Source organism: Auxenochlorella protothecoides (genome assembly GCF_000733215.1).
Source record: "Auxenochlorella protothecoides strain 0710 unplaced genomic scaffold scaffold116, whole genome shotgun sequence".
Taxonomy (NCBI): domain Eukaryota; kingdom Viridiplantae; phylum Chlorophyta; class Trebouxiophyceae; order Chlorellales; family Chlorellaceae; genus Auxenochlorella; species Auxenochlorella protothecoides.
The window spans coordinates 12,824-36,858 of record NW_011934141.1 but is presented as its reverse complement, the minus strand read 5'-3'; the positions used below and the strand labels follow the sequence as shown (position 1 = coordinate 36,858).

At 64.9% G+C, this 24,035-nt stretch overlaps 12 protein-coding genes across 12 annotated transcripts in view; 5 read left to right on the top strand and 7 right to left on the bottom strand.

Annotated features, from left to right (window-relative positions):
- Positions 1 to 4: 4 nt before the first annotated feature.
- Positions 5 to 1,869, bottom strand: F751_0823 (Cyclin-A1; the record flags this gene model as incomplete). The annotated part of the gene is made up of 6 exons (XM_011397642.1): positions 5 to 248; positions 447 to 553; positions 788 to 988; positions 1,178 to 1,246; positions 1,402 to 1,615; positions 1,796 to 1,869. The coding sequence occupies 6 exons, from the start codon at positions 1,867 to 1,869 to the stop codon at positions 5 to 7; spliced, it is 909 nt and encodes a 302-aa protein (XP_011395944.1).
- Positions 1,870 to 3,339: 1,470 nt separating this feature from the next.
- On the bottom strand, positions 3,340 to 4,617 carry F751_0822 (50S ribosomal protein L3-1, chloroplastic; the record flags this gene model as incomplete). Its single annotated transcript, XM_011397641.1, has 5 exons — positions 3,340 to 3,453; positions 3,588 to 3,754; positions 3,891 to 4,002; positions 4,123 to 4,370; positions 4,479 to 4,617. The coding sequence occupies 5 exons, from the start codon at positions 4,615 to 4,617 to the stop codon at positions 3,340 to 3,342; spliced, it is 780 nt and encodes a 259-aa protein (XP_011395943.1).
- Positions 4,618 to 4,942: 325 nt separating this feature from the next.
- Positions 4,943 to 7,075, bottom strand: F751_0821 (Chloroplast stem-loop binding protein of 41 kDa a, chloroplastic; the record flags this gene model as incomplete). Its single annotated transcript, XM_011397640.1, has 9 exons — positions 4,943 to 5,011; positions 5,130 to 5,217; positions 5,424 to 5,526; positions 5,651 to 5,808; positions 5,928 to 6,054; positions 6,156 to 6,261; positions 6,429 to 6,605; positions 6,697 to 6,814; positions 7,017 to 7,075. 9 exons carry the CDS (start codon positions 7,073 to 7,075, stop codon positions 4,943 to 4,945), a joined length of 1,005 nt encoding a protein of 334 aa, XP_011395942.1.
- Positions 7,076 to 7,326: 251 nt separating this feature from the next.
- F751_0820 (Aminomethyltransferase) lies at positions 7,327 to 9,441 on the top strand (the record flags this gene model as incomplete). The annotated part of the gene is made up of 6 exons (XM_011397639.1): positions 7,327 to 7,386; positions 7,733 to 7,786; positions 7,957 to 8,118; positions 8,226 to 8,480; positions 8,680 to 9,193; positions 9,338 to 9,441. 6 exons carry the CDS (start codon positions 7,327 to 7,329, stop codon positions 9,439 to 9,441), a joined length of 1,149 nt encoding a protein of 382 aa, XP_011395941.1.
- Positions 9,442 to 9,875: 434 nt separating this feature from the next.
- On the bottom strand, positions 9,876 to 12,651 carry F751_0819 (hypothetical protein; the record flags this gene model as incomplete). The annotated part of the gene is made up of 5 exons (XM_011397638.1): positions 9,876 to 9,962; positions 10,139 to 10,257; positions 10,591 to 10,786; positions 11,160 to 11,523; positions 11,819 to 12,651. The coding sequence occupies 5 exons, from the start codon at positions 12,649 to 12,651 to the stop codon at positions 9,876 to 9,878; spliced, it is 1,599 nt and encodes a 532-aa protein (XP_011395940.1).
- Positions 12,652 to 13,320: 669 nt separating this feature from the next.
- Positions 13,321 to 14,043, top strand: F751_0818 (50S ribosomal protein L21, mitochondrial; the record flags this gene model as incomplete). The annotated part of the gene is made up of 3 exons (XM_011397637.1): positions 13,321 to 13,632; positions 13,734 to 13,814; positions 13,966 to 14,043. The coding sequence occupies 3 exons, from the start codon at positions 13,321 to 13,323 to the stop codon at positions 14,041 to 14,043; spliced, it is 471 nt and encodes a 156-aa protein (XP_011395939.1).
- Positions 14,044 to 14,362: 319 nt separating this feature from the next.
- Positions 14,363 to 17,149, bottom strand: F751_0817 (UPF0420 protein C16orf58-like protein; the record flags this gene model as incomplete). Its single annotated transcript, XM_011397636.1, has 9 exons — positions 14,363 to 14,446; positions 14,768 to 14,929; positions 14,993 to 15,030; positions 15,361 to 15,564; positions 15,785 to 16,017; positions 16,205 to 16,473; positions 16,544 to 16,743; positions 16,837 to 16,912; positions 17,030 to 17,149. 9 exons carry the CDS (start codon positions 17,147 to 17,149, stop codon positions 14,363 to 14,365), a joined length of 1,386 nt encoding a protein of 461 aa, XP_011395938.1.
- Positions 17,150 to 17,522: 373 nt separating this feature from the next.
- On the bottom strand, positions 17,523 to 18,848 carry F751_0816 (Amyloid beta A4 protein; the record flags this gene model as incomplete). Its single annotated transcript, XM_011397635.1, has 3 exons — positions 17,523 to 17,774; positions 18,251 to 18,372; positions 18,500 to 18,848. The coding sequence occupies 3 exons, from the start codon at positions 18,846 to 18,848 to the stop codon at positions 17,523 to 17,525; spliced, it is 723 nt and encodes a 240-aa protein (XP_011395937.1).
- A 600-nt stretch (positions 18,849 to 19,448) lies between these two features.
- On the bottom strand, positions 19,449 to 19,619 carry F751_0815 (hypothetical protein; the record flags this gene model as incomplete). Its single annotated transcript, XM_011397634.1, has 1 exon — positions 19,449 to 19,619. A coding segment is annotated over one exon (171 nt), but the record flags the coding sequence as incomplete, so codon positions are not given.
- Positions 19,620 to 20,629: 1,010 nt separating this feature from the next.
- F751_0814 (NADH dehydrogenase [ubiquinone] 1 beta subcomplex subunit 7) lies at positions 20,630 to 20,824 on the top strand (the record flags this gene model as incomplete). Its single annotated transcript, XM_011397633.1, has 1 exon — positions 20,630 to 20,824. One exon carries the CDS (start codon positions 20,630 to 20,632, stop codon positions 20,822 to 20,824), a length of 195 nt encoding a protein of 64 aa, XP_011395935.1.
- A 964-nt stretch (positions 20,825 to 21,788) lies between these two features.
- On the top strand, positions 21,789 to 22,869 carry F751_0813 (PsbP domain-containing protein 4, chloroplastic; the record flags this gene model as incomplete). The annotated part of the gene is made up of 4 exons (XM_011397632.1): positions 21,789 to 21,939; positions 22,066 to 22,305; positions 22,522 to 22,615; positions 22,716 to 22,869. 4 exons carry the CDS (start codon positions 21,789 to 21,791, stop codon positions 22,867 to 22,869), a joined length of 639 nt encoding a protein of 212 aa, XP_011395934.1.
- A 359-nt stretch (positions 22,870 to 23,228) lies between these two features.
- F751_0812 (Elongation factor 4) overlaps positions 23,229 to 24,035 on the top strand; it is a gene marked incomplete at both ends in the record, with an annotated part of 6,230 nt that continues 5,423 nt past the window's right edge. The window contains 2 exons of the mRNA XM_011397631.1: positions 23,229 to 23,297; positions 23,578 to 23,995. Of these exons, the coding sequence (XP_011395933.1) occupies positions 23,229 to 23,297; positions 23,578 to 23,995 (487 nt within the window). The remainder of the gene's footprint in view (positions 23,298 to 23,577; positions 23,996 to 24,035) is intronic.

Below are 24,035 nucleotides of genomic sequence, written 5' to 3'. Positions count from 1 at the left end.
CGCGTTAGGACTTGCCCGGCGGCCCCGCACCCATCAGCGCCCAGGGCCCCGCGGTCAGGCTGCCGGGCAGGCTCTGGAAAGGGTGCACGGTGCCCGCGCCCTGCCACTCGTAGGCGCGGAACTTGTCGCGCACCACCGCCGCCTCGGTGCCGGCGGGCGCGCCGTGGGCCGCCTGATGCAGGTGCAGCAGGGCTTGCATGCCGGGCAGCAGTGAGGCAGGGGTGTAGGGCATGGTGGCCAGCATCGCACTGCAACAGGGAGTATAGATTTTGGGCGGGGGTAGGGGATCAAACGAAGGGGATTGGGGAGGGTTGGGGAGGGGGGAGTCGTGACCACGAACACCATCTGGCGGGGAGGGGTCACGCAGAGCGCGGCGCGCATGCGCTCCCTGGCGCCCAGCCCCTTCACCATCCCTCCTTTCTTGGAATGACCACCAGCTGGCTTACCTCATGGGCAGGGGCTCATTGAAGTAGAGGTTGGCCAGGGCCACGGCGGAGCAGGCCACGTGCGAGGGCGCAAAGGCGAGCATGCCGTACTCCAGCATGGACAGCTCCTGCGGCAGAGAGGGGGGGAGGAAGTGGGGTCAGAGGCCCAGCAGACATCAGGTGGGTGGGAAGGAGGAGGAATCAGAGATGTCCAGTACCCAGGGGCTCACCCAACCCACCATCACAGCCAGCAGCTTCGTCACAGGGAACCGCCCAATCCCTCACACTCTCCTCAAGGCCAACCACCCAGCCCCCACACACTGCAACCCAAATCATACTGCACAACGTCCGCGCCAGCACACCGTCAGGTAGCAGGCCAGCGCGCTGGAGCGGGGGTTGAGGCCTAAAGCGCGGTTCAGCAGCAGGAGGAAGGTGTAGAGGGTCGGGCAGTTGACGCGGTAGGACAGCGTCTGCAGCACCGCCAGCTCCGCGCAGCGCAGATCGGCCTCGGAGAAGGAGCCGTCGCTCAGGCCCGTCAGCTCGCTCACTGCGGGGTGCACCTCCTGCGTTTCAGGCGGGCGGGGGGGAGCAGCTCGGAGGGGCATCCTGGGCGGCATCGACACATCCCAGACCGCGGCGGTCACCCGAGCGTCTCGTGCCCTGAGGGATCCCGCCCAGAGGTGAAGGGCATGTGCCCATGCAGGGGTCCACCGCCCGCCACCATTGCTGCACCCCACAAGCAGGGGCCCCACCTCTTCGTGCTTGGCCGCGATGAGGAGGCAGGCTGTGCACACCAGCTGAAACTTTGCGACGGGGAAGGTCTGGTGTGTGTGTGTGGGGGGGGGGTGTGGTAGAGCGGGTGTGGGGTCAGTTCTAGGATGATCCACATTCACCGTGAGCCTTGCCCCCGAGGGCATCAGGCTGGCAGGGTACGGACCATGCTCACGACGGCTGCCTCTCTTGCCGGCACCCTCACCTGGGCCGCGCTCATGTAGCGGTCCAACAGACTGACTGCCAGCGACAGCGCCTCCTGGGTCAGGCCCTGGTCCAGCGCCACCTCCACCATCCAGCCCAGGCCCATGCGGCGCATGCCGGCGGACAGGCGCGGGCCGTGCCGTGCCGAGGTCGGGGAGTGGCGGTGCAGGTACTCGGCGTCGGGGCGCAGCTCCGCCTCCTGCTGGTACGCCACGCTGCGAACACATGCCCGGGGTGCAGAGTGGGGGTTGAGCGGGGCGGGCACGGGTTGAGGATGCTCAGGGGGAGGTAGTGAGGAGCGGGTGGCATGTTTGTTTTGTGGGGGGGGGGCACCCTGTTGCTGGTGACTCTCAAGGACCTTGCAGACGAAGCACTGTACAGCATGGCCACCACACCTGAGCATGCCGATGATGTCCTGGTCGATGGAGGGTGCGGGGTGCTGTTCCAGGCCAAGTGGGGGTCGAGACATGGGTGAAATGGAGCTGTCCCGCCACGATGTACCAGCACCCGGATGTCCGTCCACACCGAGGCCCCCCCAAGCCGCGATGGTTAGGCTGCTGCCATCGCTGCTCGCTAGGAGGGGGCCCAGGCTGCCGGACGCGGTCTCACTCTGATGCAGGCTGTTCCAAGACTCAGAGAATGGCACCTGGGGTGTGTGTGGAGATGATTCGGTCGCTCGACTGCAAAGCCCGGCCTCGGATCGCCGAGCACACTCCCTCGGCACGCACCCTGCACTTGCCTCCAGACTCTTGATCTGACATGATGCCTTCTGATGAGCAGCGGTGTCGATTTGCTGCGAGATGGCGGGGGAATTGATGTGTTTGAGTTTGGACCTTGCCTGGCGGGCTCGGGCGCGCAGCGTCGCAGAATCCCGGCATTTGCTCTCCCGGCAATCCAGAATAGCTATAAACCGCAAATACTGCACATGTGCAGCAACTCGAGCATTGCAGGAGCACCGCCTACCCACCATCGATGCCTCTCAGTCTGTGCCTGCACGCCCTAGGCACCTAAACCTGTCCTCCTGATCCGTATCGCCCGCGGGCCACCAGCACGGACGGGGACGTCTCTACCGGAGCCCGGACTCTAGATCGATTCAGGCACCAGGGTTTCGACCATCCATGGATGGCCCGGGGAGCTCGAAGAGGGCCGCACGGCCCGTGCGAAAGGTCTGTGCGCTGATGTTGGCTTCCCTATTTCCAAGCGTGAGGAGCTCTGCAATGAATAGTATAGCGAATATGCAAGTGCAAGAGGACCTAGACGTCGACAGAGGCGCTTGTTGTGTTATGCGATCGAGGTGTGTTGTCCCTGGAGGCGGGGTCGTTTTCAAGAGAGTCCGTTTCCTGGACCTACCCTCCCCCCCCCCAGCCGACGTGGCAAGAATCATGCATGATTGCTCTATGCAACTCAATATCGTCGCGATTGAGCATTAAAGGCGTGCTGTCATACTCTTGTTCATTCTGAAAGGCTAATGCCAGGAAGGCTTGGAATAGTACGGGTGCTCGCACCGCGACCCTGTCCCTCCCCAACTCACAACCAGCTCAGGCACCTTCCGAGCTGGAAGAGTGCCTTCATTGGGACGCCACCATCCACTCAGCCTCGTATAATTTGGATTTTGCACTTTCAGGTCCGTACACGACGACTCCCCTGGCGTTTTCATGCTTTGCGTCAGCAACTGCCCCACTCGTCGAATAGGGGTCGCGCTACCTAGGTGAGCCATCGCCGCATCCTCTGCGAATCACCAGTATGACTCTCAACTCCAGGATAGGGAATGAAACAACTCAAAGGTGACACATCCGGTCACACCGCTCGCCCCGATCTGATCGAATCTTCCCGGCATCTGCGGCGCCCTCGGAAGCTGTATTTCGGACCGAATGTGTCCGTACGCGCGCACCTGCTCCCACCTCGGACTTCAGCATTCCTTTCCTGTAACCGACTTACATCAGACATTCACACCAACGATTTTGGCCGGACAGATCTCCAGCACGTTGCCAGCCTTGCCCGGTAGTCCTCCCTTGAGCACCAGCGCACCGTTCTCCTCATCCACCAGAAGCACCTGAGGTTGTTTGGGGGGGGAGGTAAGGGTGTCTCTCTGCTCTGGGGCAAGGCATTCCAGACGAGGTGCAAGCGCTGCTCTTCACAGGGCAGGGCGTCTGCAGACACTGGCGCCCCAACACACTCCCGCCTCACCTCCACTTTGCGGATCTTGACACGCTCGTTCCCCATCTGTCCCGGCATCTTCACGCCCTTGAAGACGCGACCCGGGGTCGTGCCGGGACCGATGCTGCCATGCTCGCGCTTGGACTTGGACCCGTGCGTCATCGCTCCCCGGTGGAAGTTGTACTTCTTGATGCAGCCTTTAAGGGAGGGGGGGGGGGGGGGGGTTGAAGCACCTGCGTGAGGCCGTAGCCCAACTCATAGAGAGGCCCTCTCCTCCCACATCTTGAGTTGCAGCTCCCATGCGCGCACGGCTCAACAAGACGCGATCCTCACCCTGGAATCCCTTGCCGATGCTCGTGCCGGCAACGTCCACAAAGTCGCCCTCCTTAAACATCGAGGCAATGTTCAAGGCCTGACCAGGCTCAAGTCCTTGGGTGTCCTTTACCTGTGGGGGAAGAGAGGGTGGGATGCATGGCTTCAAGGAGTCGAAGTAACTGGGCCAGGTGCGGTGTGCACAAGTAGAGTACCCCTTGGGGGCTGGCACCACCTCCCCCAGTTCTCTCACCTTGAACTCCCTCAGGAACTTCATGGGCGGCGCGCCCGCCTTGGCCAGGTGGTTGCGCTCTGGCTTGGTGATCTTACGGTCGGGGACGACGCGGTACCCCACCTGCACGGAGTTGTACCCCTCCCGGCCCTCCGACTTGAGCTGGGTCACGATGTTGCCGGGCTCGAGGGCCACCACCGTCACGGGGAGCATGTTGCCATCCTTGTAGATGGACGTCATGCCAGCCTTGGTGCCGAAGATTCCCACACCTGGCGCAAGGGTGGATGTTTGGCTGTGGAGGTGGCAACATGGGTGGGACAGGATGGGCCACCGTGCGTCGTCTGTCCGCCTCGCAAAGGCCTACCCACAGTCCTTACCGGCCTCCATGCTGCGGCAGCTGATCGTGCATTTCCTCTGACGCATGGATGAAGACGTCGTGAAGGGCCTCAGCGCCGCGCCGGCCCCATGCAGGCTCAGGCTGCTGAGGGATGCCTGCACAGGTGCAAGCATGACCATGGCGACCCCAGTGGCAGCAGGCGGAGTCGATGCCTGTTAACCACTCGCTCTCCCGAAGCACCAACGGGAATGATCCAGTCAAATGTTTGGTTGCCACGGAGTTCGCTCGGAGGGTGCCGGCGAGATGGGAACTGCGGGTGCCTTTCGTGGGTTATCCGTTCGCCTCGCGGCTGGCGCCAAAACGGGGGGTTTGCCCAACACCCACGTCCGTGGCTTCTGCTTTATTACATATCGGCATTCCAGGAGATCCCTCAGCATGCATGCAAGCCTGAATTATGGTCCTGATCCAGTGTGCCATGCATGCTTCTCAGCCTGCGGGCCTCCGTCACACCGAGCCTCCGCTGAAATCCATCTCCTGGTCCAGCCGTCCAGAGGCCTTGTAGGCCTCCACCAGCTGCGTGTGCGGAGCAACCCGGCACTGAGTGCCTGCACAAGAGCTGAAAGCCGCACAGGGGTACCTTCCACGCACTGCTGCCTGCTGCACCCTGGCGCAGGCACTCGCTCGTCCTCACCTCGGCTGCATCCTGGGTGAACGTGTGCTCTGGCTTCCAGCCCAGCTCACGCTTGGCCTTGTCCGACGAGGCAAAGAAGTGCCCAGGCCTGCACCGGAGAGTGAGCCATTGATTTCGGCAACAAGCGCAACGATGCTGCTTGGGATCGAGCATCTGTGATTTTGCAGATGTTCGAGAGAGGCCTCAAACCCCACCGCATGAGACACATTGCAGCGGCAGCACTGCCCAGCAGAGGCAGGGGACCTGCTTACCCTCAGTCATGCGGCTCTCCACACCATTCCCGGCATCCCTCACCTGAAGGGAAACCCCGTGGCCTTCAGCTTCCCGGTCTCCTCGGCGTCAAAGGGCGCGAGGCGTGCCTCCCGTCCCGCCGCCTCTGCCAGGATGTGCACGATGCCTGCAGGACCGGGCATGCAGACCACCTTGGCTGGGGACTAGACAGCACCCCTTGAGTCCACGCCACAGCGCCAGGGCCACCTCCAAGCCCCCCGTCGCTGCCGCGCCCCCCTCGCCCCACTCACCTGCATGGGTCACCGCGCGGTCGGAGCACACGTTGAAGTGCTGGCCCAGGGCGGCCGGCTTGCCCGGCACCGCCGCGGCCACCATGGCCGCCACGTCGGCGACGTGACTCAGCGTGACCAGGCCCAGCCCGTTACCGGGGACGGGCACCGGCTCGTCCCTGGGAGGCGGAGCGCATGTGGGAGGGGGGTGCCATGAACGCCAGGGCGTGGGCTGGAGGGGGTTGGCCGTGCACTCGGGGCCGCAATCCGCGCACCCTCCCTCCCCTCCCTCCCCCACCGAAGGATGCGGTCCAGGAACCACTGCTCGCAGTCCTTGGCGGTGTGCGGCCCATAGATGTACAGCGGCTGGAACACGGTGTAAGGCAGATGCTCCTGCTCGATGTACTTCTCCACGGCCACATGCCCTGACAGAGGGATAGAGAGCAGGGCCGGAGATGGAGTCCCAGGTCAAAGGGAGGCTCCCAGTGTAAAGTAATACCCCCCCCCCCCTTCCACCCGGGCCCACCAGCAGACTCCTTGCGGGGGTCCCCCTCCACAAGCGGGGGCTGGTTGGGGTCGGGCTTGTATGCCCCGGCAGAGGCGATGAAGATGTACTGGGTGCCCTTGCGCCCCTGCAGCGTCCAAGTTGCGGGCGTCATGGACTCATCGATGCATGCAGGGGGAGCCCTGCCATGTCCCGGCATGGCATTGGAGGAGGTGCGTCAGGCATGGTAACCACAACCTTGCCCAGAGAATCAGGAAGACCCCGCACCGCCAGCCAAATCCCATGCCGCATCACCTTGAAGGCGTCGATCAAGGGCTTGCAGGTATCCAGGTCCTTCCCGTTATTCTCGACGACGACATCATAGGGCTTGAGGGACTCCAGGAAACTGCTGTCGGTCGCATCCCCCCACACCACCTCCAGCCCCTTGACATTGGCATACTCTGCAAACGGACCGTTCTTCTCCAGCTTCTCCTGCAGGTGTGGCGCAAGGGTGTGAATTACTGGTCTCGATCCGCCTGGAAGATGTGGTCCACGTATGAAGCCGCTAGAGCCATCAGCACACCCGCATCTCCACCACCACGTGCCTCGGCACCTTGGATCCAGCATTCAGAATGGTGACCTCATGCCCCTGTTCCAGGAGCCTTTGAGCCAGGTGCAGGCCCAGGAAGGCATGGCCCCCGCTCTTGGTGTTGGAGATCAGGACATGCTCGGCCCTGGGCGCCGCGCGCCGCGCCAGCGCCGCCCTGCGGGTCCTGGTGGGTGCATGGAGGGGCTGTCCCGATAAGGTGCGATTGCTCGTCATCCCGCCCAGCATCGTCCCTGATGTCGAGAAACAGGCTAACCTATACCAAATGTATTGACGACCCGCACGGATGGGCATACCTGTTGCGCCCCATGGGCCTCCATTGCAGGACATGACCCAACTTGTGCTGACGGGTCATGGTGATCTCAATCCGGCCCACGTGCGCGCATCATGCGGTGGATGCACAGGCTCACATGCACCATCCGCTTTAAACAAAAAATCGAATACCAAAATCAGCATTCAATTAGGATCGAGGGATCGCTTGCTGTTGTGTCTGAGACTGTAGAATGTCTTGCAGTCCAGGTTGCACGAATCGCAGCTTGTTGCCAATTATAAGCTCCTCTCTGGCTCGTCCTTCGTTGGTCCAACACCGTCGATCACGCTATTATAATGGTATTCCGTTCAAGCTACTACCTCTGCAATATCATGAGAAAGGCCTCCGTCATGTTGGTGCTTGCCTAAGCAGCCCCGACCATCAAGCGTCATCAAGCCAATTACCTGGGCATGAGGTATGTTGGCAACAGCCATGATGCAGAATAGTTTTGGGGGACATGTGCACAGGCATTTATGGCCAAATGTAAGCGAGATGGTGGGAATAATCTCCCAAATGCAGTCGTAAAATTTTCATGTCCTATCCGTATGGTGCTCCCAGGGACTCAAGGTAACCAGCAATGACCAGCAGGCATGGGATGCCTTGAGCGGGTGTAGTGAAGCTGACTCCCAGTGTGTGGTGGTGGACAGGTCCCAGTGGGGCAGGCTGCGGCTGGTGGGGCCAGGAGCCTTGCCCCTTCTACAGGGTCAGTCCACTGCGGATGTGATCAACCTGAGACCTGGCCAGTGCTGCGAAACGGTGCGGTGTTTGCATGTTGGGGAATTCAATGGATGCATGGCGCTTGAAGATGGAGGCAGCGTTTTATGAGGAGGCACCTCAAACAGGAACACAGCGCGTGTACATGGAAATGCGGCGCTTGCGTCCCTACCTTCCCATCCAGCCCCACCTTCTTTCTCACATCCCCCCAGGTGTTTGTGACGGCGACTGGGCGCACCGTGGACCTGGCCCTGGTCGTGGTGGAGAGTGAGGAGAGCGTGCTCCTCCTGCTATCCCCCGGCATGCAGGGCCCGGTGTATGACCGCCTGGACCGCCACATCTTCCCCTCAGACAAGGCATGCCTGGACGTGGCGGTTGGGGGATGTCATGGGGGGGATGCTGTGCAGGCCTGCAGTAATTTCATTCTGGTGTGGCCCTGGCATGGGCCGGCCCTTGACCCCGGCGCCTGGCCCCGTGCCAGGTCAGCGTGGAGGACGTCACGTCGGCCACCTCCATGCTGAGCCTGCTGGGGCCCGGGGCCCTGGGGATTGCGCGATCCCAGGGCCTCGTGACCGGCCCTGATTTTGAGCCCGGGTCCAGCCACGCGTCGCGCTGGGCGGGGGACCGCAGCGTGCGTGTCGTGCGGGACCCCCTTCTGGGCAGGGCCACGCCCGTCGTCACGCTGGTCTGCGTCGGCCCCCTCGGCGACGCCATGGCCCTGCTCAGCGGCGACCAGGTGAGCGGGGGCTGCTGGTCTGAGGCAGGGCATGGACTGAAGGGACTTTGGGTCAGGACTTCATCTGGTTGCCAGCGGTGGGGACCCTCCCGGGCTGGATCGTCGCCCCCTGCCAAACCCTGGGATCCACGGCAGCCGTGCGGAAGGAGTGCGACACGCCCAGACCCATCCCCTTTAACGTCCACCCACCCACCAACAGCGCTGCCTGCCCGCGGGCGAGGGCCTGCTGCGCGCCGCGCTGCTCGTGGCAGGTCGGCCCCTCCCCGGCGCGGAGCTGACCCCGGAGGCTAACGCGCTGGAGGCGGGGCTGTACCACGCCGTCAGTCTGGGCAAGGGCTGCTACATGGGCCAGGAGACGCTGAGTAAGGTGCACAGCAAGGGCCTGGTCAAGCAGCGGCTGGTGGGGCTGGAGGCGCGCGGGCCTGTGCGCGCGGGGGACGCCGTGGTGGTGGCGGCGGCGGGCGGCGAGACGGCTTCCCTTGGTGGCGCAGGGGCGTCAGCCGACGCCGTCTCACAATCCACCGCCGCCCCGATGACGTCGCCTGCCGCCTCGATCACGTCATCCGACACCCCCGCTCCGCCCGCGCGGCTGGGCACCGTCACCAGCGCGGGCACCACGCCGGCGGGGCGGCACCTGGCGTTGGCCTTCCTGCGAACCCGCGCCGCCCAGGCCGCGGCGCTGGAGCAGGGCGTCGGGGCGGGGACGGACGCGGGTGGGCCGCTGGGCCTCAGGGTCGTCGTGGGCGGCGTCCCGGCCATCGTGGCGCCGCTGGCCTTCCCCACCTGGGGGTTTGCGCCAGGGGCGGCGCCCGCGCCGGCGCAGGCGCAGGCGGCGGCAGCCGCTCCTGCACCCGCAGGCGGGGGTGCCGAGGCGGAGAGGCGGGCCGCCAAGCGCGCCGCCGCCCAGGCGGCCATTGAGGCCTGGCAGGCGCAGCAGAGGGCCGCCGGCCAGGGCCCGTAGATGGCGACTGCCGGCTGGACGCGGCGGACTCGCCCGTGATCCCGCTCCTTTTAATCCATGTGCATTCACAGATGCCACCGTGAGGGTGCTGCTTGCCATGCCAGCGTTTTACAAGCAGGGGGGTGCAGATTCCGCTACAGGGGCAAGGGGAAGAAGGGGAGGGACGGGGAGCACTGAAAGACGGGAGGAAGAGAAGGATCCATGTGTTTGCCAAAGGCACTCGAGGAGGCGCAATCCTGGGAAGTGGAGGACGCAAGTCTCTCGCCTCCAGGTGTAGAGCGTCGTCCACTCATGGGCAAGAAAACGTGCAGTGCCGGGCTCACGCTGCGTAGAGCACAGAGGACAGGTATAATACGAAGGGGGAGGGGGGGGGGCGGGGGGCGAGGCTCGGGCTCTCATGCGCTCACGACGTCGGGGATCTGGGCGCGCCGGCCTCAGACCACGGTGCCAGCCGAGGCGAAGAGCGCATCGGTGCCGATGATGGAGGCATCCACCAGGGACGAGGTCGAGCGTGACATGTTCTGTGCATGGTGGGTGGGAATGGGGGAGGAGACTCAAGGGCCTGGAAGCCCAGTGCTCAGCGGGTGCAGCATGCCGAGGGCTTGCTGCTCAACCCCCGAGTGTATGCACCGGCGTGGCCTGACACAGGCGCTCGCCCTCCCGCCCTGCAGCCGCCCTCCGAGCCAGGCGTGCCCACCTGGAGCGAGCGGTACTCTCGCAGGTAAAAAGAGAAGGTGGAGGAGCCAAAGCCCACAAACAGGCGGCTTTTGGACAGGACGATGAAGTCCAGGAGCGCCTCCTGCTCGCTGTTCAGCACTGTTGTTGGAAAGGGGGGGGGGTGCAAGAGGGGATGGAGGCAAGGGGCGTGAGAGGGGGAGCGGAGGGGGCTCCCCCGCACACGATGCAGGCCAGGCTGGCCGCCATCGCCGCCGTACGGCGCCCCCTCCAAGTGTACCTGGCCCCGCACCGCGCCAGCGCGCGGTTAGGACAGCGCTTGCCCTCCACAGCCAGCCTGCTGTGGCGGCACTCCGGCCCCCATCACATCCTCCCCTCGCATGCATCCCCCCTCTCACACTCTTCCCCTTCCCCCTCCGCAGACGCCAAGAAAGGACGAATGACAACCCCTTCACCCCCCACGCCAGGACTCACGCTCCAGCTCGGCCTTGGGGATGTACATCTCCTTGTGATGGATCTCGGAGCAGACGCGCATGTGCTTGAGGAAGGCCACGGTGCGCAGCATGTCGGTGGAGGCGCCGTAGGTCAGCATGCCGCTGGCGGCATACAGCGGCACGCTCTCGTTCTGGCCCACGCCGCGCATCGTCTTCACGTAGCTCTGCCACACCACCTGCAAGGGTCGACGGACCGGGAGCGTGGCGGGTGTGGGGGGTTGGGTGGGGCGCTGGCAGTGGGGCGGCTGGGCCATGGCTCCTGGGTTGGGGCATGCATGCGTCGATGTCGTGCGCCGCTCCGTGCACGTGGTGGGCTCGTCCACGCACAAGCCTGACAGCCGAAGCACCGACCACCAGGCGGGACCACCGAGACACTCCACATCCGTCCCAGTCATCCACCCTCCCCTCACATCTCCGCCCAGCTGGCCCTCCGCATCATCTCCCCCACCCCCCCAAGGCCCCCAGATCACCCACCCTCCCCTCACATCTCCGCCCAGCTGGCCCTCCGCATCATCTCCCCCACCCCCCCAAGGCCCCCAGATCACCCACCTGCTCCCCTCCCATGATCATGGCCCAGTCGCGGGCGTCTTTCTCGATGCGCAGGTGCACGCCGTTGAAGGGCAGCACGCCGCCGCGCGTCATCTCGTCCACCACGCGGTCCGCCAGCGCGTGCAGGGCTGGGGCGAAGGCCAGGCTGCGCGCCACGCCGGACACCAGGCCCAGGTCGCTCAGCGTGCGCAGCATGAAGAAGGAGCAGGGCAGGTCCAGCACCACATAGGGCACCGCGGCCGAGGGCGGGCCTGAGGAGCCGCGCGCCGCCAGCAGGCGCTCCCGCGCCCTGCCCACCACCGCCTCCCGCGCCAGGTCCACCAGCTCCCCCAGCTCCATGTTCTTCAGGTACACGCCCTCCACCCTAGGTCAAACAAAGGGTGGAGCGACCGTGTGTGCAGACATGTGTACCTGTGGCGTGTCGGCGCCCAGCCGGGGGCCATCGTGTCGGCAAGAGCCTCGAGCGCCACAGGCGCCAAGGCGCCGAGTCCGCAGCTGGCGCCACTGCCACCGACCGAAAGAACCTCCCCACAGACCACGGCGATGCCGCTCCCGTCCAGTGTGACCCCATCCTCCTCGCCACACCTCACAGCCGAGACGATCCCCCCCGTCCCTGTCCTGAGGAAGAGTCCATACATGACATAGGCAAGTTCACCCACCTGACCACCAGGTCTGGGTCCACGCCGGGCTGGGCGTAGAGGGGAAAGGCGACGCCGGGCTGGGTGAGGTCGGGGAAGGGCGTCAGCGCCGGCGTTTCGTGCACGTGGATACCCCTGGCCTTCCACCAGGCGATGAGGGCAGGGACGTCCAGGAGGGAATCCAGGGGGACGGGTGCCCACTGCACCTCGTTCTTCTCCTTGAACACAGAGAAGTAGTGTGCGAAGGAGTCGCGGCAGACGGCGGGGGGCAGCACCACCTCCGCGCCCAGCACGGAGGCCAGGGAGAAGGCGGCGATGTGGGAGTAGTGCTGGTTGATCAGCCCCGTGCAGGCCGTGTAGCGCAGGAGGACACGCAGGCGGTGCGCGACCAGGCCCTCCTCCCGCCCGTGCGCCAGGTAGTGCTCGGCGGCGGCGCGGGCGCTGGGCAGGTCCAGGTGGGGGTGGTAGGCGCGGTACGCCTCGGCATCAAAGTCCTCGGGCAGGCCGGCGGGGAGGGCGGGGGGCGTGGGCGCGGGCGAGGCGGGGAGGGGCCGTGGTGTGGGGCCCTGGTCGGCCCCCGCAGCCGCCTCCGCATGGCGAGCCAGCAGCCTACTGTCCGCCACCAGGCCCGACAGGCCGCGCCGGCGCGGGAAGGCGCCGCTCAGGGGGTAGGTGTCGGGGTGCAGGCCCAGGAACAGGAGGCAGGTCGTGACCGCCAGGAGCCCGGCCAGGAAGCGGAGGTTGCTGGGGTCGCGGATCGGTTGCAGGCCCAGGGAGGGGGTCCCGCCAGGACTGTTGGTCAGGTGCAGCAGGCTGCCGCGGCGTGAGGGGCCACTGGAGGTGAGGGGCAGCATGGCGGGTGAGGGGGGGAGGGGGCAGGCCTCCACGCAGCGACGTCCAGCTCCAGATGTCGGAGCCGGGTCCCTACCAGCGGCGGCCTTGGGCCGTCATCTTACTCGATCCATGCAGTACTGGATTATTATATGCCTATGACGAGGACCTATGGACCATGCGCGAGAGACCTTGGCGCTTCCGCGTACGCTAACCTGATAATACGGCTGCCGGGTGGTGGGGGGGCAGTGGCATAGATCCTTGCTCCATCCACATTCACCGTGCTGAGATTGATGTACAGATCAGTTGTTCACCATTCTTTGCGCGCATGGAGGTGTCGAGGGAGACGAGCGAGTGCTCTGTAAAATTCATGAGTGAGGCCCATTTCGCGCCAAATGGTGAAACTTGCTGCCACTGACGCGACACACCACCCGCCCATCCAGACATCGTGCATCCGACCGCTTTGACTTCTCGAACGACACAGGTACATCCAGGCTGAAACTATCGCTACCGGCCGCCCCGGGGGCCCGTAAACAGACCTGGTTGTACTTTCACCCTGTTCACCGTCCCACCGCCAGGGGCCCAGGCACCTGCTGCAGCAGCTGCGCCGCACCATGTCGGCGCGGCGCGCCACGGCCCTGTTCACACAGCTCGTAGCGTCACGCAGTAGCCTCAGCAGAGGCGTCGCCGGGATGTCTGTCCACACCGCCCTGAACACCGTCATCACCCCCGCTGCTGAGGCCGTGCCCAGCGCCTACACCCTGCTCAGGGAGCGGGTGCAGGAGGCATACACCGTCCCCCCCCGCCCGGTGTTCGCTGTCGTGGAGCTGGCCGGCACACAGTACAAGGTCACCCCCAACGACACCATCGTCACCGAGCGTATTCCTGGCGTGGACGTGAACGACCGCATCACCCTGGACCGGGTGCTGCTGGCAGGCACGGCAGACGCCACCATCATCGGCCGGCCGGTGGTGCCGAGCATCACCGTCACCGCGGCAGTGGAGGTGAAGCGCGGATCGTGAGAGCCTGTTCACCTCGTCTGCCTCCGTTCGAGCCCAGGCCATGCCGTGGTCTCGACCGCCGCCCCTGCAACCAACTCGTGCAGGAGCAATTCCTGGATGGCAAGGTGCTCATCTTCCACAAGCGGCGACGGAAGAACTCGCGGCGAACCAAGGGTCACCGCCAGGTGTGGTGTCGGGGCTTGGGACCGGGGTGGGGGTTGGGCTCCATCCCGGCAGGCATGTTTGTGGAGCTCGGGCCTCGCCAGGCTCGCCCGCATGGCTCTGGCTTGGCCGACCAGCCACCGGCACTCACGCCTCTGCCAACCCGCCCCGCAGCCCCTGACCATGCTGCGCATCCTGGACGTGGATGGCGTGGAGGGCATGGGGGATGCATCCCCGGCAGGCACTCAATGAGGCTGGCGATACTCGTGAGCCAGGGGCGGACGTGACTGCCCCTTGGATGGCTGGCGCAGGCAGGAGCATGCAGAGGCCGGGAGAGGGCTGCCGTCTGTGCAGCTTTCGTATCATGCGCACCTGTGCCTGGTGCTGCCCCCTCATCCCTCTTCTCCCCGGGGGGATGGGAGCAGCACGGCCAGGGGAACACCACGGCTAGCTCCACCCTGTCCGCCCAGCCCCATGCCGGTCGGTGCGTGTCAGCCTCCCCTCCCATATCCGCCCTGCCCTTGCCAGCGGCACCGCCCCCCTTGTAACACGCTCCGGGCACTGTGCTCGGTCAGAGTGGGCGCACATGCGTCGTCATCTGCACCCTGTTGTCGAGGGAGTTGAGCGTGCTGTGGTGCAGGTCCCAGCCGGCCGCCTGCGCGGAGGCCGCAAAGGCCGCAAACAGGCCGCCGGCCTCCACCGCCACCAGCGGCCGCGCCGCCTCCGTCCGCGCCGCGCCGGCCAGCCCGGGGGGGAGCTCCGCGGCCAGGCGCATGCGGAAGCCGGGCAGCGCGCCGCCGCCGGCCCCTGCGCCCAGCCGCCGCGCCCACCAGGCCCGGCGCTGGGGCCGGGGTACGGCGGCTGGCAGGTGCGACCCCGAGCTGGCATCGCGGATGGGCCTGGCCCCCGAGCCGCCGCCCGCCTCGGCCCCCGCGCCGCCGCCCGCCCCGAACCCCGCCCCGGCCAGCACGGCCACGAGGAGGTGGCCCTCCACCGCGCCGCGCAGCGCGTCCTGCGGCGCCGCGTCGTCGCGGAGCAGAACGTAGGCCGTGCCGTGGTCGGGGCGCCAGGTCAGCGCGTGGCGTTGCGAGCGCAGCGTGCCCAGCGCGGCGCGCAGCTCGGCCTGGCCCGCGCAGGCCTGCGCCACGCTGGCGCCGATGACCACGCGCCGGGCGGGGGCGTCCGGGCGCGGCAGCAGCACCTCGTTCGCGTTGGCATCCGCGGGCGTGGGCGCCAGGCCTGCGTGAACGTAGAGGGGAGGGAGGCAGGAGGGGGGGGGAGGGGTCGTGGAGACGAGCTGGAGGGGGGTGAGGTGCTGAAGCTGGGAAGCACAGTCGGGCTCAGACCCCAGGGACCAGAAATCCATGCTGACTGGCAGTGGCACAGAGGCGCAGCGGGGAGAGTGCAGGGCCCAAATGGGGCGTAGAGACCCCTTCCGACAGCCTGTTTGGCCCTTCCACCGGTCCAGAAGGAAACACGGACCCCCCACATTGTCGGGCCGGTGCCCGCAGGGCGCATGTCCCTGCACTCAACCCCCTCCTCCCCGCCGGGTCGCACAGCGAGACCCACCCGTGGCCGCAAAGTGCTGCATGCTGTAGGCCAGGCGCGCGCGGTTGAGGTAGGGCAGCACCACCGAGTCGACCTCACGGCGCGAGGCGTACAGGTACCCCGCCGACAGCGCGAGGAAAGCGGGGAGGATGGGGCAGGCCGCGCGGGCCAGCGCTATGCCAAAGGCGGTGCCCACGATGTCGGCCAGGTTGGCCACGCTCTCTCCTGCGCCAGCGCACGCGATTGGGGGGGGGGCGGATCGGGGGCGAGTGCACAGAGAGGCAGGGCGGCCAGATGGCAAGGCACGAGCGCGCCATGCATCCGCCGTGCCTGCACGGATTGGGTATCGCCCGGGACCCTGGCCCCGGTCAGCCCTTCGGCGACCGTCCCCTGCCCTCCCCCTCCGCCGAGCCCGCCACCGCCCGACCCGTCCCGGATCGCACACCTTTGGCCGTGACGTCGGCCAGGTTGTTCACGCGCGCAAAGGTGCGGTAGATGGGGGCGCGGGTGGAGGAGGCAGTGACGGCAGCCAGGTTCTTGGCCAGGTTGGCGGTGCAGGCCAGCGGGAGGAAGGCGCGGGGTGCCAGCGCGGTGGCCAGCTCCAGGGCAGCGCCCGCCTCCATCAGCACGTCGCCCAGCAGCCTGAACTGCTTCAGCTCCCCGTCCAGCGATCGGCCCCTGGAGGTGCAGGAGGGGAGGGTATGGGGGAAAGGGGAGTGTCATCAGTGGGCCAGTCACCAAAGGCTCAGGTGGGCATCCGACCGGCGCAGCACCGTCTCAGGCCACCCCCAGGTGCCGGGTTCCGCGAGGTTAACCATCTGGCACCACGTGCCATGGCCGGCCGGCCCGTCCCCAAAGCGCTCACCAGCGGGCAAAGAGGAAGCGCCCGAACCGGCCCGCGCCGTCCTTCACCACCCAGTTGATGGCGGCGGCCGCCTCGCCCGAGCCGCGGTTGGCCACCCCGAGCGACCCCAGCAGGGAGCGGGTGGTGTAGACGCTCAGGGCGCCGCCGAAGAAGTACTGCACGGCCCGCCAGCTCATGTATTTTGCGTACTGCGGGTCCACCGAGTCGGGAAAGCCCTGCGGCAGCAGGTAGTTTGCAAGGATGTCCTTTGCGCGCCGGCGCCGGGACTCCTGGGGAGGGAAGGAGGGGGGTGGGGGCAGGGGTGAGTTTGAGAGGCCGGGGGAGGATGCAGGGTGTCACGCTGGGAAAGACGAGGGGCGCATGGGTGGAGCTGTGCTTGGGGGCCGCTGACGCTGCGGAGGGGCGACTGGTGCCCAGGAGCCCCGGGCGTGCCTTGAACTCGATGGTGCTGAAGGACGTGGCATTCTCCAGCAAGGATGCCTTGTACACTCGCCGGCCGCGTCTGTTGTGCTCGATGCACAGTGTGGAGGAGGAGGGCTCTGGGGCAGGGGGGGGCATGGAGGGGCAGTCAAGGCCTGAGGTGCCACCACACGTGATGGGACCCAGAGTGGATGCTGCACCCGCGCACTCACCTCCCATGTCACTGCCATTGGAGGCAAGGTATGAGTTCAGATTCTGCAGACTGGTGGACGCAAATGGAGCACCCACCTGCACAGACAAGGAGGAAGAGGGACGCATGGAGGCCGGGGCATAGGGGCATTCAGCATGACGGCATACAGCCTGCAGCTCACAGTGCGGCACGTAGCACCGACTCCCAGTACCCACCTGAACTTGGCCCTCTGGTGCATTTCCTAAGGGTGGGTCAGGTCCGGCGTCTGCCCATCGGGACAGGCCATGGCGCAACGCTAGGACGACCGGGTCAATGCCGCCCGAGCTCGACGGCATCGGACAGAAACTGGAGCACGCCTCATGCAGGGAGCCTCCCAGCATCACAGCCTGCGACATGCAATGGCAGATTTTGATCGAGTCGCCGCACCGCTGCATGCATGCTGGGTGCGACGATCGATGTGCGATCCCTCTGAGCTGTCCCACCACAGTACTCGAGTGGACGCCCCCAACACACCTCCAGCTGGAATCAAGCCGTCGATATGACAATCAGCACATGAGATGGCAGCACACACATGTCGGAAAACAGGGATCTCCTTCACATGCAGACCGGGAATGCATGTGGCGATAGGGCGTACATTCAGTCCAGCAGGGCGCGAGGTCGGGAGATGCCAGAGGCCGGGCGGGGCCCGCCAGATCCTCCCGTCCGACTTCAGAGCTTGGGAGGGGTCACCACGGCCTGCCCGATGTTTCTTGACTTCTTCGCGCCGCAGGCCCCCACCGAGGCATTCGTGCACTGCTCCAGCGTCTCAAAATTGTTGGCGTTGCCCTTGCACCCGCCATATACAAAGGGTGTGCAGCTGCCCTTGCTGCCGTCGTAGGTCCACCGAGTGATGGCCGCCTTGCATGGACCGGAGTCGACGGCCTGGGAGCAGAACTCTGCTTGTGGGGAAACGCTAGCAACCTGCAGCGGTTGTTGCGTGGAGATGGTAGGGGCGTCAGGGGATACACTTGATCAGGCTCGGACAGGCCGAGATTTAGGATGCCAGGCCCCACACGCCACGCTCTTGCACCTCTGCCGGCGGCGGCAACACCTCCGTGGGGGGTTGCGGGATGCAGACACCACATGTCAGTTGGCAGAACCCGCCCTGCATTCATGCATGGAAGGTTGAGGAGGTTGGGGCTGAGTAGTCGGCAAGGTGGTGGATTGCTCTATGGGCCACGACTGGAGCAGGCGGCCGGTGCCTCGGCAACGCAGGGCCCGTCCTGCCTGCTGGCCGCAAGGGTGCCCGCACTTGGGGGAGTTCCTCTGGCGGCATCAGACCAGGCTCCAAGACATGGGTGCGTCGGCTCACCTGGCTTCGTACACACGATCTCAAGACATTTCACAAGGTTTCCCCTCACCTCCCCCATCGAGTAACGGCCACATCATGCACTCACCACGACCATCCACTGCTCGGCACACTTGCCCCACGCCCGCTGCTGTTCGCAGGAGAAGGTATCTGGCGTGGGGCTATCGATGCAATCACCCGTTTCGAGCAGCCTGCGGCCTGGGAAGGGTGCTGCAGGCAGGAAGTGGAGGAGGGGCGGTGAGGGATTATGGTGGCCTTGACCAAAACAGGGCATGCCGGCACTCTGCATGCGCCCACTCCGCGCACATACGTTCATCTTCAAACTCAGGCTCCAGACCTGGCATTTCTGCCTCAGGGCGGGGTGCAGGGTTCGGGCTGGGCGGAGGGGGGGATGACACGCCGGTCCCGGAGGCGGAGGTGGAGGAGGGGGTGCCGGGCCGCTCCAACGCCACGCTGATGGCCACCATGCCGGGGGGCAGGGTGCCCAGCTGCGTGGTGCATTCCCCGTTTTGCCACAAGCAGCTTCCCGAGGACGTTATGACGTTGTTGCAGGTGGCCTCGTCGGTGTAGGACTCACACACTGTGGCGACAACGCCGGGGGTCACGAGGAAGCGGTAGATGAGCAGCAACGCCACGGCACGCCCCTCCAGGAGCCTGATGCGAGGCATCTGCCTGTGTAATGGCATGTTAAAGGGCTGGGGTGCCCAAACACGCCGCGGAGGAGCAGTAATGAGGCTTGCTTTGGCAGACGCGGTTCAAGTTGCGCGAGCTGTCCCAGCCGATTGCGAGGCACTCCCGGTGGCGCGGGTGGGACTGCAGTATCGGTGCGCAGACAAAGAGTGCGGTCGGGATCTGCAGGGCATCCATTCCGCACGTTTGGCCCCTTCTACCCTGCAACACGCCCCCGCAGCGTTGGCAGGGTCTGGGATTCCCCGACCTGGGGCACGTGGTGATTCATGCCGGCAGCATGAGCGTGGCTTGAGCGAAGTGATGGGAGGCCAGAACCTCTTCAAAGAGGAGCACATGCCCAACATATACTCATTCAAGGGTTTCAGGCCGTTACACCCTCCAATGTGGAGCTCGTCCATCTAGCATGATGCTGTTTCCCTCCCCTCCCACTATCAGAGCCTTTGCCCCATGCCAGGTTCTGTGAGCTCGCCACCGTCCTTCTCGCCATCAATGGAGGGGAGTGGGAGTGATAGATGCATCTTCAGCTTGAAAGCGGAAACATCAGCACAGCTTGGCACAGGGCTTCGTTGGCAGCATTGTGACCCCACTGGAAGGCACTACTTGGGCATCTGTCGCAGGGCAAATGCAGGACAGGCCTCCTCCTCGCATTTCCTGGGGTGCTGATGCTGCTGGAATACCCTCTTGCAGCGACTACACTGTGCTGCCACCGGGACAAAGCGGATGAACTTGGTGGAGTTGCGATTGCCTCGTCGGTGAGGGCTCACCTGTCAGGGAAGGGCGGGGGAGGGGCATTTGATCACTGGGTCTGTTATAAAGGTACGCAAGCCAAATACTGGTAAATTAATGCGGCATGAGCTGAGCGTCCTCAACAGGGAGATGTGGAACTCCTTTGCATGCAGCCGTCAAAGGCACTGAGTGAGCCCATGCACGCAGCCTCCTCCATCACAGGCAAAGCAAGGCCCAGGCAGCGCACCTTCCGCTTCGGAACTGCCAGGAGGCCCATGTCCGCTAAGCTGGGCACGAGGGCCCGCATGCTTTCCAGGAAGGATCCCAGGGAAGGGGCTGCAGCAGCCAATGGGGCAAGGTCTCGAGACGGAGGGCACTGCCGCACCGTCACACCCGGCTGATTGATGTAGCGTGCCGCATACCGGGCAAGCCAGCTCATCCTACTCCGTATGGCAGCGGTGACCAGCTCGTGGTGGATTGGGGTTGGTCGCAATGTCAAGAGGCTGCGAGAATGGTACCAACTTCAGCCTGCCACCGAACCAATGCTGCTGTGGTCTATCTCGACGCAGCGCTTGGGACTCCCGCTTTATTTACACTCAATAATCGTTTCAATCAACACCACGTCATCGTGCAGGCCTCCCTTCCTCGAGCGAGAACTTGCCGAGGCATGGAGCGCTGTCCCTCGGTGGTGGAAAGCATGCCAGACAGAGCCCTGTGGGACAAGCTTCTTGCACGCTGGAGGGGAAGACCTAATACTCATTGAGACACATAGTCGACCATAGGCCACGAGTTCAATCGCGGCGCTGATCTTCTGCAACATCTTACGGCTCCTGGTTGAGCCGCGCGTGTTGGCACCCGTGTCGGGTTGTCCCCCACCTTCGGGCTTGCGAGACAACGGGAGGCCCGGCATGACATCGGCAGCTGATTTCCCACTGACGGAAGTGAGTGAGGAAGTGTCAAGAAGCTGTTGATGGCCTAAGGTTGGAGTGGCGCTGTACTGACCTGCAACGCTGAGAATCCTGTCCTTGTGGACCACCCTTGACAGGAGGAGATGCGGGTGGCCAGGATCGACATGGCCTTTCGGGATCGGTGTGCGGACAAGCTGGTGCCTCTGAACAAGTGCCGACGAGCGTCCTTCTTCCTGCCCTGGAAGTGTGAAGAGGAGCGCCATGCGTATGAGAAGTGCGAGTACCTGGAGTATAAGCTCCGGGTGGCAAAGGCCTCTGCAGCGCGACAGGAGGCATAATGGCGGGAGGTCACGTGGAGCATTGGGCTCGAGGCTGCGGCACCAGACGCGAGTCTTCCCCAACAGCTCGTGCCTGAGTATTCCGTGGAAGGCTGCGCTTGGGCCAAGTATTCTCCATTGCTGAGCCCTCTTGGCTCCCTGTGGGTTCCTGTCCTGGTCAGTCAATCCATGGGCTCCTCATCTCCCCTGGTGACTTCTGAGCACATCTTGTCAGCAGACTAATACATCGTCAGATCCAGAAAAGCTGAGGTCGATACCGTGGAATGTGGTGGCATGGCATGGCTGTTCATTGGTTTGGGGGTGCCATAGAGGAGGTGTGAGGATCACCCCACTCCCCATTGGGCAGAACCTTCAGAATGCTGAGAACTGCTGAGCGTCGTCTGCATCCGATGGTATAAGCCTTTACTATGCTGTGTGATAGGCCCCTCGGTTGTGCGTCATGCAAACACTCCGAAGAGATGAGGAGAGGCATGAGCAGGAGGCAAGCATGACATCCCACAGCAGCCTGTCGGTGGCTTCGGGTTTGGGGGGCACCATCTCTGGGCAATAAACGCAAGCGGCAAAATTCGCGCCTCTTGGACGTTCCTGTGGATAGAACACGCACACTTGCTTGCCGGCTGCGATGTATTATGCCGTGTTTCAGCCATTTTGGCGGTCGATCAAGCTTGATTTTGGGCTCTGATGGCGGTAATGAAAGGCCGAAGTGGGGTGGAAACCGGAATCCCTAGCACATGGGTCACGGACTACAATGTCTTCCATGTGAGCCAAGGCAGTCGCCTTCTCTCACATGTTGTCGATCTCAGGAAGAATGAGAACTGCTGGCGCCCCTGCAATGGCATCGCGGGCCGTTGTGTGGCGTCGAGCCCTCCATGTTTGCTGCGCCCATCCGGGGCCACTGGACAGGAACCGCCCCGCAACTCCTGCCCCGATGTCAGAGGGGCTTCGCATGGACAGGAGGCGGGTCATGACCTCGCTCGGTCTGTCGACAGGCCTGCTCACGGGCCTCCCGAATGATGCTGGGGCGGTCCAGGGCTCTATCGCTGGGCGCCTCCCCGGGGCAGGCGAGCCTGACGACGAAGGGTTCCTGCACTACACCCGGCCAGAGGGGAAGTCCGGTGAGTGCATGGCTCACCTGTCCCGAGAAACCCTCTTGGCGCTGCTTGCTCACACCACGGGGTGCCATGATCCGTGCCCTCGTGCATGGTGCACCCCCACGTCGACCCCTCCCCACCCCCCACCAGGCGGCCATGGTGTGGGCTGGAGCGAGATGCCCCGCTACTCCCTGGTCATCCCCTCGGGCTGGGAGGAGCAGCCCGTGTCCATCGCCGACCTTGGGGGCACCGAGATCGACATGCGCTACTCCAGCCCGGATGAGGGGGCGCTGTCTGTGGTGGTGGCCCCCATCCTGCGCTTCCTCGACGTGGGCTTCAATGCCAACGTCACGCTGAGCGACATCGGGAGCCCCGAGAAGGTCCTCACAGGTGCTGCTTGGAGGGCAGAGGGTGGGGGGACAGTCGTGCCTGGCCTGGTAACCCTGCACGGCGCTTCCTCCGCTGGTTCCCTCCCGGCGCACCCTGCCTCCCCACACCTTTGACTGGGTGTGATGCGTGAGGTGAGGCCGCGCCTGGCTGCGACAGAGCCCAGCGCCACAGACTTGCTGCCCTCCTCATCCTGCCCCCCTCGACACCGCCCTGCAGGCTTCGCCCCCGAGATCACGGGCAGCCCCATCTCCGAGGAGGATGTGATCCGGGCGGCGACCGAAACCAAGGACGGCATCCCTTACTACCAATGGTGAGGAGGCGGGCCGTGGGCGTCCCTCCCACGCTGTGCAGGCCCACCTGCTCCCGGCTCGACGACCCCTGAGGCCTCAACCACCCCCAAATGTGTGCAGGGACGTCAAGCCCCACGTCCTGGTGTCGGCGACTGCGGTGGGGAACCGCGTGTTCCTGCTCACCATCACTGCCAACGGGCGGCAGTGGCGCAGGGCAGCACCTCGGCTGCGACGGATGCAGCAGTCCTTCTACGTCCCCCCCCTCGCCGCTTGATCGATCCCATGAGACTGACCCGCTCTGTTTGTGATTCCCTGGCTTTTGTGTACGATGCTTGGTTGTTGGGCGGGACTCCATGAGGAGCTTCCCCATCATTAACCCCGCAGCACGCGCCGCACACAGGTATCACACAGTTATGGATCGCCCCTCCGACGGAGGTTCTGCTGCATCACACCCCATGAACAGTTGCGACCCTGGTACGCATCAACAAGTTGAGTTTTCATGATGCGCTGCTCCATCACCACACCCTCCCCTGGCTAAGCGTGCCGGCTGCGAAACCCCTGGGCGAATGCCTTGCTCGGTGCAGACCATGCGCGCCAGCTCTGTGGCATGGCGTGGCCGGGGCTGGAAATCCCATGTTCCTTTCACATGTTCAGCCCAACCCCCAGAGCTCCACCCCCTCATCACTCGCCATCGGGCCTCGGGTGCTCCAGCCTCCCCGCATGCCCCCTCCACACACCGATCATCCGCCCCCCGGCACCCCCGCGTGGCGGTCGGCGCCCTGCTTGGGGACCAGTCCGTGCAAGACGACCTCGCCCATGCCAATAACGTTGCCAAGGTGGGGCCGTTGGATGGCATCGACACCGTCGCCGGCAGGAGTCCAAGGAGGGAAGGGGGGCCACCTTCTATCCCATGCATGCTCATGCCCTGCATGCGCGCTCACCCATCAGGGCCCCATCTCCCCCACCCCACCCCCACCTGCAGGTCCCCCCCTCCCACATCCGCAACTTCTGCATCATTGCCCATATCGACCACGGCAAGTCCACACTGGCCGACCAGCTGCTGCTGGCCACGCACAGCGTGGCCCAGCGTGACATGCAGGCCCAGTACCTGGACGGCATGGACCTCGAGCGGGAGCGGGGCATCACCATCAAGCTGTGCGCGGCGCGCATGCGCTACCGCGGTGCGGCCGACGGCCAGCAGTACGCGCTCAACCTGATCGACACCCCGGGGCACGTCGACTTTGCGTACGAGGTGTCGCGCTCGCTAGCCGCCTGCGAGGGCTGCCTCCTGGTGGTGGACGCCAGCCAGGGCGTGGAGGCCCAGACCCTGGCCAACGTCTACCTTGCGCTGGAGTCCGACCTCACCATCATCCCCGTGCTGAACAAGATAGACCTGCCCGGTAAGGGGGATGGCGAGGCGTGTGTGTTGTGTTGGGGGGT